This window comes from Leishmania braziliensis, chromosome 36, assembly GCF_000002845.2.
Source record: "Leishmania braziliensis MHOM/BR/75/M2904 complete genome, chromosome 36".
NCBI classification, from domain to species: Eukaryota; Euglenozoa; class Kinetoplastea; order Trypanosomatida; family Trypanosomatidae; genus Leishmania; species Leishmania braziliensis.
This window is the reverse complement of record NC_009327.2, coordinates 1,929,037-1,940,558: the sequence shown is the minus strand read 5'-3', so window position 1 is coordinate 1,940,558 and position 11,522 is coordinate 1,929,037. Positions and strand designations below refer to the sequence as shown.

The 11,522-nt window shown below is 54.1% G+C and overlaps 3 protein-coding genes and 1 pseudogene across 4 annotated transcripts; all 4 read left to right on the top strand.

The window, feature by feature from the left end:
• Nucleotides 1–147: 147 nt before the first annotated feature.
• LBRM_35_5260 lies at nucleotides 148–510 on the top strand (annotated as a pseudogene). The gene has a single exon. A coding segment is annotated over exon 1 (363 nt).
• A 1,795-nt stretch (nucleotides 511–2,305) lies between these two features.
• LBRM_35_5250 (conserved hypothetical protein) lies at nucleotides 2,306–3,337 on the top strand (the record flags this gene model as incomplete). Its single annotated transcript, XM_001569092.2, has 1 exon — nucleotides 2,306–3,337. The coding sequence occupies one exon, from the start codon at nucleotides 2,306–2,308 to the stop codon at nucleotides 3,335–3,337; it is 1,032 nt and encodes a 343-aa protein (XP_001569142.2).
• Nucleotides 3,338–6,528: 3,191 nt separating this feature from the next.
• On the top strand, nucleotides 6,529–7,539 carry LBRM_35_5240 (putative delta tubulin; the record flags this gene model as incomplete). Its single annotated transcript, XM_001569091.1, has 1 exon — nucleotides 6,529–7,539. The coding sequence occupies one exon, from the start codon at nucleotides 6,529–6,531 to the stop codon at nucleotides 7,537–7,539; it is 1,011 nt and encodes a 336-aa protein (XP_001569141.1).
• A 1,579-nt stretch (nucleotides 7,540–9,118) lies between these two features.
• Nucleotides 9,119–10,105, top strand: LBRM_35_5230 (conserved hypothetical protein; the record flags this gene model as incomplete). The annotated part of the gene is made up of 1 exon (XM_001569090.2): nucleotides 9,119–10,105. One exon carries the CDS (start codon nucleotides 9,119–9,121, stop codon nucleotides 10,103–10,105), a length of 987 nt encoding a protein of 328 aa, XP_001569140.1.
• Nucleotides 10,106–11,522: the final 1,417 nt, after the last annotated feature.

Below are 11,522 nucleotides of genomic sequence, written 5' to 3'. Positions count from 1 at the left end.
TGTTTGGGGGGGACCCGGCCAGGGCCCCCGGGGATTCCGGAGGGGTCGTGGGGAACTTCCCTTTGATTCGTTTTGCGACACGGATGGGCCGCTGGACTTGTTGACATTGGGATCCCGTGCAACACCCGTGGCATCAATTCGATCGGCATGATGTACTGGTTGCTTGCGCGGGAGGTGCTGCGCCTGCGCGCCACGATTGTGCGCTCTGTGCCGTGGGAGGAGAAGGTGGACCTCTTCTTCTACCGCGACCCCAACGAGGCTGCGGAGGAGAAGGCCGCTGCTGCCGCTGCGGCGCCCGCCGCCGAGGTGGAGGAGGGCTTCGGGTGGGTGGAGCGCAACGACGACAACGCGTGGGAGGCGTAGGGTTAACTACGGACACATGGTGATGGAGACACTGTTTTTCTTACGATTTATCCCGCACCGCATGTACCGTCGCAAGACGCATTGCACTTCTTTTTGCTCTTACCTTCTTCTTGTGAACTGCGAAGAGGGGGATGTGTCGAGTGCTGAGTTTACTTCGCTGGCTGTCGGATATCTTGGAAGAGGTCGAGGACTCGTTGAGAAGGCTAGTGTCAGCGGCGCTTCACTGACCTTGTTGCTCGACTCACCTTTTGGACCCGTCTACTGGGGAAGAAATCGCCACAGTCCTTCGTTCGTGTGATTTACGCGTGGTTGGTAGTGTTTCGACTGAGCAAAGGAGCGGGGCTGCCGGAGATGCAGCGTGTTTCTTCACGGACACGTGGCCTATGCTCAAGGGTGTGCAAGAACATCTGGAGATTGTACGGCGGTGAAAAACACGCTTCTTTCATCATTTACTCCAATGATTATTTCGTGATTTGTATGGTACGAAACACAAAGAAGTAAAACATGCATGCTCGACGTTGGCCATGAGCTGGCGGCGCATCCTCAGTGGAATCCCCTCTCGGAAGCGGCGCGTCGGGTTTGTGTAGGCTAGGGGTCAGTATTGGATCACCACCATTTTGGCGGCCAATGTAGTCCAGGGAGAGTGTGCGGCAGGGTTGGTTAGCCTTCCTTTTTAGTGGGCACATCTCCAGAGAAAACCTGGGGTGGTGAGGCCGGGGCATTCTTAGTGAAGCACTAGTTGAGCCGAAGATATGAAGTTTGACAGTGTTGTGTGCGCGCACACAGTGCTGCGTATTCACCTTTAAGCATTTTTGAACTTTCTTCTTGAACTGATCCCTTCTTTCTGCTTTTTTTTCTCTCTCTCTCTATTGTGCACGTTTGCTTGTTGTTTGTATCACTCGCAGTTGAGATTCCCAGCCGTGGTCGTGGAATCGGAAAAGCAGTAAACGTAGAGTGAAATTCTGGTCGGCTTCGCGTTTTCTTCCTCTCGTGGGGCTTTGAACAGACGCTCTTCCGCACATTTTGTGGTGCGCTACACTCACCTGGGGGGCGGCAGCGAGAGAGAGAGTGACCTTTCTCGCTTTGTTCCTCCTCACGTCGACTTGAGGAGGCCGCACTCTACTCTTAGGTGTACCATTGTGGCGCACTGGTGCAACGCCTCGTGTTTCAAGGCGAGGATCCTTCCTACGTAAAGGAGCGTTCTTGTCGGTATCGATCGCTGACTTTCCTCACTACAGTGACCGTGGGCGTCTCCTTCCTTCTCGTTTTCCGCCTCGCTACATTGGCCAAGTGCACAGTGAGACGAAAGGAGGAAGGAGGGAGGCAAAGCTAGAAAAGCAGCTTTGCCAGGGCGTTCCTGAGGGAGGGTTTTTTGCTCAGTTCTACTATGTGGCTCGTAGTGTTGCCGCCTTTACTGCTATTGGGGTTTTCTCTTGTATTTACTCAGTATAACATTTAGACCATCTGCATTGTTGATCCCTTCCACTTCCTACGCCTTGCCCTCGTGTGCTTAGCACGCTGGGGGCTGGAGACGCCTCTTTTTGTGTGTTCTCCAGAAGGGAAAGCGCACCGTCCATCGTTTTGGATGGGCTCGTTGCTTTATTTTTCTTTTGTGGGCCTCCCTCTCTCTTGTGTTCTGTCGATTTCACACCCGTCTCGATTTTCTTTCGTTGTTGTTTGTTCTTTGTTGTTTTGTCTGCTTTTTTTTTTCGTTTTCTTCGCTCTTGTCTTTCTCTGTGGACCTGTGCTGAATCGATCTCTGCACGCGTTCGTTGTTGTTTGTGTGTGTGTGTGTGTGTGTGTGTGTGTGTGTGTGTGGCAATACAGGTTCTGCTTTGGAGTGACGGTTGACTGCCTTCCCTAGTGAGACCTTCCCTCTTTTTGTGTTTTTCACACTTCGCTTATTTTCCTTTCGCGAATTTTTTTTCTAATCGTATCCAGCATGGCGTTTCTGAGAGGGACCGCGTCGATTAATTGCACCCTTGTCAGCATCATCTTGCTCTTGTCACTTCCACTGCTACTGGACCTGACACGGCTGCCGGACAGCTCAGCAGCTCAGGAGTACGTCTACTCCCTTCTGACTCCATGCGATGGGCTTAGGCTCTGTAACCTCTGTGGTGAGGTACTGGAGATGGTCGACCTCGCACAGCGTGCGTTGGCGAACCCATTTCAAGATAAGTTGACGCTCTCACCAGAGGGCGTGGATCTACATGGTCTGCAGTTATATCAGCGATGTCTGCGGGAGCCGTTCCTTCGTGGCTGCGACACGCTCGTTCACAAAGTCAAGGCGCAGAAAATTGAGTCCGCGAAGGTAGTACTGGAGAAGGTGGTTGAGGATGTGCGGTTCAGGCAGCGATGGGGTTCTTTAGGGAAGGACTACATCCTTGACAACACCGTACAGCTCACCGCCTACATGTTTGATTCACAGGATCGACCGCTTGGCGGGATGCGTGACTTGCGCAAGAAGGAGGGTACCACGGGAAACATTGTTTACCAACCGACCACCCTTAGCCTCGGCGGTGACCCCGAGATTGAAAGCGTGGTGACCTGTGTGTGGTTCCTGCGGCGTGATGTTCAGCCTCGCCATCGCGACTTTTGCTATTCCTTCTGCGAGGGTAAACTGACATTCTTTGGGCGGGTGCAACTAGAGCTTGTGCGGTTCTATGTGCGTCACGCCGTTAAATCTCGTCTTCTCCTCCTCCGGCAGAAGCACCGCGGTACGCTATTAGTGGCGGAGCTGATCATGATCAGCTTTGTCTTTTGCGTGGAGCGGATGATGCGTCCTGCACTGACGGGGAGCGGCACCGTTGCCCGCCGTATCACGCGCGTACAGGGTAAAAGTGCAGCCTCGACATCCACTAACAGCTCTTTAGTGAATGAAGCCCATAGCGAGGACGGCGCGGTGGCAGCAGGCAGTGGTAAATTTCAGTGTCGATCTGGGGGTCGACGACGACGATGGGTTGTGGTGGCGTGAAGTTAAGAAAGAGGTGGTAGTCCCCCGGGAGAGGGATGGGCAAGCGGGAATACAAGGCCGAATGCTACTGGGCGTGTTTGGAGACGTTCTCCCGTCGTGACGCACGCGCGCGTACGGGTGTGTCAGTGTTTTAGGGAGATGGTACTCTCGCAGCCCACGACCGCAGGTAGAATGCGCAACGAAATCGTCTTATGCACGCGCGGCATTGTTCCTTTTTTTTTTCTGGATTGAGCTGGCATGAAATGGTTAGTTGCCCTTCAACGTTACAGCGCTGTCCTCCGAAGCTAGGCCGATTGTTTGGTGTTCTGTGGGCTACGGCTTTTCTGGTTCGGCAGGACACTCTGTCGATCAGCAGTTGTGACGGGACAAAAAACGAGTGCTAACTGGCCGTAGCCCTCGATTTTTCGAGCTTTATGATGCGGAGCCCTACTTTGGAAGGCTTCCTGTCTTGCTTCTATGCGATGCTGTTGCTTGTTTCTAGTCCTGTGCACTCCCTTGGCTCAGGACTTGCTCACATGCATCTTTTTCTTCCTCTCAACCCTCTCCATCTTCTCTCCCAGTTTGCTTCGAGGGGTGAGTCTCTTTGTATCCTGCATGATAGGTACAGTTCAGCGCGGTGTCCAAGCCCATCATCCACTCGGTGGAGAGCGCCAGACCGCCCCACTGTCCCTCCCAATGCTGGACCACTTCTGGTGGTGACAGGGTTAGGCATTTACGGTGTAGGTGGAGTGAGAGAGATTCATCGCCACTGTTGTTGGCGGTGAGGTACTGGAGTGTGCTGCGTAGAGGTGACCTGCTACGGTGAACATGTATGTGCCACTCACACGATAGGTGAAGTGTCAGCATGACTCGAGCGGTATCCTATATGGCCCTCTGCGCCTACTGGTTTTTTGGGGAACCTGAGCCACCACGAGGGGTGCACCACGTGGCGACCGGCATAGTGGAAGCGGCGGTGAGACAATCTGCGGAGTAGGTGTGTAGAGTTCAAGGCAGGAGGCGCATTCAGGTGACTGAATGGGTGCACTGCTGTAATTGCGTCTATGTGGTTTATTTGCACCCCGCGATGGGTCTGTGACAAGGCGGGTAGCGTCGAGTCGAGTTCATCATGTATGTCAGAGAGTGCACATGTTGATGGAAAAAGTCTCGCTTTCTCTCTCTCTCTCTCTGTCTACTCCACCCACATACGCGGTGCACGTATGACGGAGGGAGAACCAGCACCGTCCTCCTCTCATTCGCCATACGCGTGACGCTCTTCGTTTTTCTTTTTGTTTGTTTGCATCACTGCACAGCTCATTCGCGTTTATCCGACTTGTTTTCCCCACCCATCTCCTCCTTTCGTCGTTGAACATTTTCAAGGCGGCCTACATGAGGAGTCAGTGCTCACGTCGTCTCTGCTCTCTTTTGCTATGCTCAGCTCCTCTCTCTCTCTCTCTCGTGCCTCCCGACACGACGATATTCACAAATCTCATTGAGGAGACAGACGCGTGCAGACTTCGCTTTGGCGTAAACAGAAGAAACGTGGCATAAAGAAGTGCTGCCAAACAGCTCAGTCCCTCGCCTAGTGGGGGGGGGGGGGGAGGGTATGTCGCTGAGGAAAAAAGAAAAATGACCTCCCAGCGCAAAGGCATAGACGGCTGAAAGCTCAATGCTGCTGTCGCACTGTCGCGGGTGTGCCTGGATGCTCATCTTGATCAGAGCGGCGCAGCTAGTGAAGAGGAAATTGTGATCGATGCTCACTTCTTGGACTTGATGCCGGGAAAGAAAGACGTTGCTGGCCCACTAACTGCCACGCTCTCCGCACGACGCATGTCACGCGCTGCACTGCTTCGCCTCTTCTTTTTCTCCATTCGTGATGTTTACCGTTTGTCGGGCAGTCACCCCACTTTGTCGCTCCATCGAAAATTGCGCCCATACACTGAGCGAACTTCTTGTCTCTCGTCTCATTCCGCGTCGAACACTGACCAAGTCGTCGTGCGGCGTGTTCCTGCTGTAGGCCCTCTGCAAACCGAGAGACGCACCTGATTTTGCTCATCGGGTGAACGGTAGGTACATAGACGCACACACACACATAGATAAACATATATATATATATATATATATACATATATAATCATACGAACATACGGTCAAGGGTGCTGAGCAACTCAGTGCAGTGGCAGTAGGACGTTGTACGGCACTCCAAAAAAGTGTTAGTCGTTTGACTAATCCCCATCTACTTTCTCCTCCCTGCGGTCCGTAAGGGACATGTGAAGACCTTGTGCTCCGTGTGTATTCTGCGAGTGGTTCTTGGTCGTTGCTGTGCGTACACGCTGCTGCGTATTTTACACACATATCAAAACAGCTACTCAGACAGGCACCCACACACACACATACTCACAGACGCATAGCGATACTTCCCTATTCACCTTTTCCCTTCAGTAAATCGATTCCTTCAGCTTCGCCTCTGGTGTGCCATCTCTGCGTTTTCCTGGCCTGCGTGTGTGTGTGTCCTTCTCGATCTTGGAAGAATGGCCACTATACACGTCTTTGTCGGCCAGTGTGGCAATCAAGTTGGCACCACATTTCTGGACACGGCCGCCTCCGAGGCGGAGGCGAGCGTCGATGAGGGCTATCAGATGCGCGTGTCGGCCATGGACTTTAGACCTGCACTGCGAGCGTTGCCCAGGCGGCGCCGCCATCAGCGCTCAACACCGACGGACTCAGCAACAGTGCCATCGTGCAAGCCCTCCCATACAGCGAGGCGCATCGGACAGGAGTACTACTACTCCCTATCTTGCTACGCACAGGAGTTGAGTGGAGCGTCCATCGATACTTCACTACCTCAACCGCGGTGTGTATTGGTGGATATGGAGCCAAAAGTGATTAACACCACCATGCAGTGCGTTAACGAACCACGCGAGCAGCTCGAAAATTCTACATCGGCATCTTCTTTCCTCCCACCGCAGTCTTCGTCAAGGCGCTTCTACTCTCTGGCCCCGCAGCAGTGTGTGACCCGCGGTGAGGGCAGCGGCAACAACTGGGCCTTTGGGTACCACCATCAGGGACAAAGTCGTCGAGAAGCTATTGCTGAATGTCTACGACGGGAGAGCGAGCAGCAGGGCACTGTCGTGTCGACCTTCCACGTGCTTCACAGCATCGCTGGTGGCACTGGCTCTGGTGTCAGCTGCCTTGTTGCAGAAGAGATCAAGGCGATGTTCCCACGCTCCACACTACTGCACTCTGTCGTGTGGCCGTTTCGTTGCGGTGAGGTCGTGACGCAGTGGTACAACATTCTCATGGCGGTGAGCACGCTGCAAGACTTGGCGGACGGCGTATGCATCGCCTACAACGACGCCATCGCCGAGGAGCTGAGGGGCGCACGTGCGAATCGCGGCTTCAAAGACAATGGGGAAGTGTCATTCCAGCTCATGAACCAGCGTATCAGCGAGCTGCTTATCCCGCTTCACCTACCGCAGCTTCTGTACACTGTCCCTTCTCCCCAAAAAGATCTCTCGAAAAACCGCATCCTTGGCACGAGCGGTGGAGCTTGCCGAGACTTCTTGGGTAGTAACCCACCTTGCTCCGTCGCGGAAGGCATGGCGCCGCTGCGGTACGCCACTGCCAGCGATGTAGTTGAGGCACTTGCGCTGGATCCCGTCATGAAATTCTTCACGGCCTCACTTGCGCCGCAGAAGGTCACTGGCTCCACAACGTGGGCGTCAGTCCTCGGCGAGGCGGCTCGAGCGGCGCAGCACAGCTTCACCGTCCCAAGTGCGCTGTCTCCGTACTCCGACGTGGCCTCCTCGCGCTCAGCAGGAAAAGCGGCCGCTGCTGGTTTGGCAGACGCCTCCGCGTTTTACATGCAGCACCGAAGCTGCTTGTGGACTATTCGTGGGGTCGCGGCACACACAAACGGCATCCGTGAGCTGCGCCACCTCATGGCCGACAGCGCGTCATCACCTTTTCCAATGACGTCGCTCTTTGTAAGTCCGGCCGAGGAGTGGCGCGCCACACCGTCGTACACACGACCAGACCACATCGCCACCTTGTATGGTCCCACTCCCATGGTCGGCGAGTCGCTGGCTGATGCTGCTGGCCGCGCAGAGGAGCTGCTCAACGTTGGCGCTTTTGTGCATCATTTTGAGCGCTACGGCGTCTCGAAGATGGAGCTGCGCGATGCCGCCGCCGTGTTGTACGACACCGCGGCTGCCTATCACCTGTAGCGATGGTGCGAAAAAAAAAAAGAGACTGCGGTAGTGAACGGACGCTGCGTTGGGAGGCCCAAGGGAATTCCTGTGTTCGGCAAGTGCGACAGGACTTTTGCAGTATCCCTTGCTCGACCTCCGCCCCTGGCGCTTTTCATTGCCTCGTTAAACAGGGGCCGCGCAGGGAGAGGGCGAATGTTACGAATGGGCGAGGGAGCCAAGGGCCCGGAATGGCAGCAAAAAACGCGAAGAAAGAAAAGAGAGAGCACTTTATTGCATGCATGCACGTTTCACACGTGGGCACCTCTGGAAATACTACCGCGCTCTCGCAAGGAGTATACCGCACGCCCCGGGTATACATCAGCTGCTCGTTGTGCACCTGGGGAGGATTCCTGTGCCTGCATCATACCATGACGCTTCCCGCGATTCACTGGCATCGCTGCGAAGCTTCGGTGATATTGGGCACGGCTTCTTGACGTTTCTCTTAACTTCCGCTTTCTTTTTCCTTCCCTCCTCTCTCTCTCTCTGTCGTTCGCTCTCGTCCCGTCACGTGGTCGTCTCCATGCAGGTGTTAACTGAAAAAGGACCTCTGTGAAATTCAAGCTGCACATCCTTTACTGTGGTTGTTGCCGCCCCTCATTCTCCGCTGTTTCACGTCAACGCCCATCTAAGCCTTTTTTTTTTCCGGGAAAGGGCTACTACAACTTTCTCTTTTTTTTTTTCTGCTTTCTTGCTGCTTCGTTAGACGCTTACACTGAGACTGTCGGTGCTTTCCCGGGAAGCCCAATCGCCTACGCGCTGTTTCCTGATTTCCCGAGAGTCGAAGCTGAGCATTCCTCAAAGACAATAAGCATAGCTGTCAAGTTCCAAAATCAGCGGTGTTGTTGTCTACCTTCTACGAGAGGGTTTACTCTAACGTCTCTTTGTGTTTCTAAAGTAGAACGGCGCAAGGAAACGGTGCAACGACACCTGAGAAAGAACTCCACAACAACGGGTAGAACGTGAGGGGAAAAAAGCGAGCGCGCGCTGTCATTGCGAGTATCACCCTCGTCTAATACACGCCCAGGAGTAGAGCACACCAGTGAGGAATCACGCTACGCCATACACACGGTGTCTGCGCTGTTCTTCTCTCTATTCGGCCTTTTCCCTCTCTCTTTCGCACTGTTCTTCTCACGTGTCGGCGTCTCCTTCGCGTACTCTTTTTTTCTTTTTTCGGTCTTACGCTCTTCACCCCCCCCCCCTCCCGCTCCCTCCGCTCCCTCACTCTTTTCTCTCGTTTCTTCTTGTGGTCTGCCCGTGCCTCAAAGTGCCCGCCTCTTGATTGTGCGTGCGTTTTATTTTTGGTTTGTTTGCCGCTCTCCGCGGTGTTGCCTCCGACGGCTCTCCTTTTTTTTTTTAGCCTGCGGGTATCTAGACCTTTTTCAAAGACCTGTTCTTGTTGTTGTGTTTTTTCTTGTCTCTGTCTTTGCTTGTTTGTGCGCTCTGTAGGTTACATTACTTTCGCCTCTCCCTCGCTCCTCGTCCTTTCCATCGGTGGTGCTACGCAGCCTGGTTGCGGCAACGGTCTCGAAACAGCAAGCAAACGAGAGAGGAAGCCATGGCCACCGCTGTATCCCCCAACACTCTCGTCCCCCCGCGAGCACTGCGGGCCGGTTCAACGTCCAGCTACCGTCATAACCCCTACGCATTCACCCTTCTCCAGGAGAAGGACCGCGAAAGGGCCGCAGAGTCGTTTCGTTACATCTACAGTATCCTGACAGAGGAGGGCAGGAGCTCGCCCATTCTGCAGCAGCGAGGGAAGAGGACGAGCAAGGGCGCCGCCGAGAAGAATAGCGGTGGCAAGCAATGCCTCGGCTGCCCTAGCTGGCAAATGCAGCAGCTAGATGCGCTGTATGTCAAGAGCGGTGCCGCGGCAGATAGCAGTAATGATGATGGCGTGAGCGAGACAAGTAGCGACACTGGCAGTCACTATACAAAGGAAATGTTCGCGACAACCTGCTCTGGGTTTTCTGTCACCGGCACGCACTTGCACCCCGTTGCCTCCTCTTCCGCCGCTGCTGTCCCCGCTGCCGCACCGTCTGTGATCCGCTACGCTTCGGTGAACTTCCGCTTCGGCTCCGCCTGGTTCGTCGCTCCTTTCCGCACGTTCACTGGTGACATGGTCGTGGTGCAGTACCCGGGCAATAACGGTTTGCATATAGGTCTCGTCAGCGCCATCACCACTGCCAAGCCGATCACCTTCTATACTGAGGACAATATGGACCCGAACTACCTCTCTCCTGAGGAACTGCAGACCGTACCGCGACTGTTGCGCCACGCGCGCGACTTTGACAAGGAAACCAAATTGGAGCTCCGCAAACACGATTTGAGCGCACTCGCGAACGCGAGGAAGGTAGCGGCCGAGCTTGGTGCCCTTGTCCAGTTCCTCGATGCGGAGTGGCTACTCGACCTGCGTGCCGTGACGTTCCTTGTGAAGGTATTTGGTAACCCGGAGCTGGCGGATAAGCTGGTGGACGAACTGGCGATGCAGGAGGGTGCTGAGGTCGTCTTTACCTACCCGGTTTCGACGGCGACAATGTACTAATCGAGCATCCTCATTCAAAGGGGAGGGTGACTAGGGAGGAGGGCGAGGAAAGATAGACGTGCAACGCGCTTGACAGAAACACAGCGAACAAACCTAACATGACTGAAGATGGAGCCTCGTGGAAGTGGACGATCTCGTTCTCCGCGAATTGCGCCATCGTAGCGGACCGCATACATTTTTTTTTCTTCTCGCACAGGCGTGTACGTAGGCCACCTATCACTACTCGAAGACGTGTCTTTCCAGCTTTCCTTTTTGGGCTGCTTTTCCTCGCTCATACTTTCGTGGTTTACTCTGTACGAACGTCACTGTGCATGTGATGGAGCGGCGCGACACATGCGGCGAGTGCTCTCTCACGCCGTGACATGGGCAATGTGTATGAACCACATGGGCTTATGTCTCTACTCCGTCTCTCGTGGTTTTTTTTTACGCGTCGACTGGCACTCTCCTGCTGAGCAATTTCTTTTTGTGTGGTTGCTTCTTTGCTCGTTGGATTCGTGTGCGCCTTTCTGCTCTGTGCCATTTCAACGACGGATTGTGCTTTTCTGGCACACCGACACACCTCGAGTGCCGTGATACGAGTAAAAAGCGAAAAAGCCAGCAGCAGTCACAGTGGGTGAACTCGTTCCCCCTGCTACTGTTTACTCATTCTCACGAGAGACGGTAGTGTGAAACAGGGTCGATGTGTGGGTGTGCCCTTTCGTGATGGCGTGCTAGAGGATGGGCGCAATATAGATGTATATAGAGCCAGAAAAGGGGGAGGAAGTGCGTGGGTGATGAGGTCGTCGTATAGTACGAGGGCTTTGCGCGGCGTTTTCTTGTGTGTGCTAATTCCTCCTCGGTCGTTTTGTTTGGTGGTTTCTTTTTTTTTTTCTTTCTATGCCTCTCCTGGCCTCCACCCAGCTATTGTTCCTACCTCTTGCCCTCACTCGCCACCTCACCTCTTGTTCTTGCCTTTGGTCTTCCCTATCGTATGTGTGTTGACTGTTGTTGTTGTTTTCCTTTGGTGTGTGTGTGTGTGTATGTGTAGTGGGGTGATAATGACGCGGTGGCGCGCCGCCTAGTCATGACTTTCCGACAACTAAGGGAAGCGACACACGTGGTCACAGAAACACACGCACCTTGGCGTCTACCCAGTCCATGTATGCGCCAAACATCTATGTATGTCTCTTTCCTGTGGGGTGTGACGGGTGGTCTTTTTTTTTTCGTTTCACTTCCTCACGGCTTTCCTTTCACCTGCCCCTACCTCCTCTTGCTCTCAGGGATTCGTGCTCGGTGTCCCCGTTCGCGTTTCGCTGCCCTTCTGTTTTCTTTGTTGTTGTTTGTTCGTTTTCTGTGCTTTTAATAGAGCAAACACCAGAGCGGTCCTCTTTCTATACCCCCCCCTCTCCCTGCTCCTTGACGCCTATCCCTCTTTCAC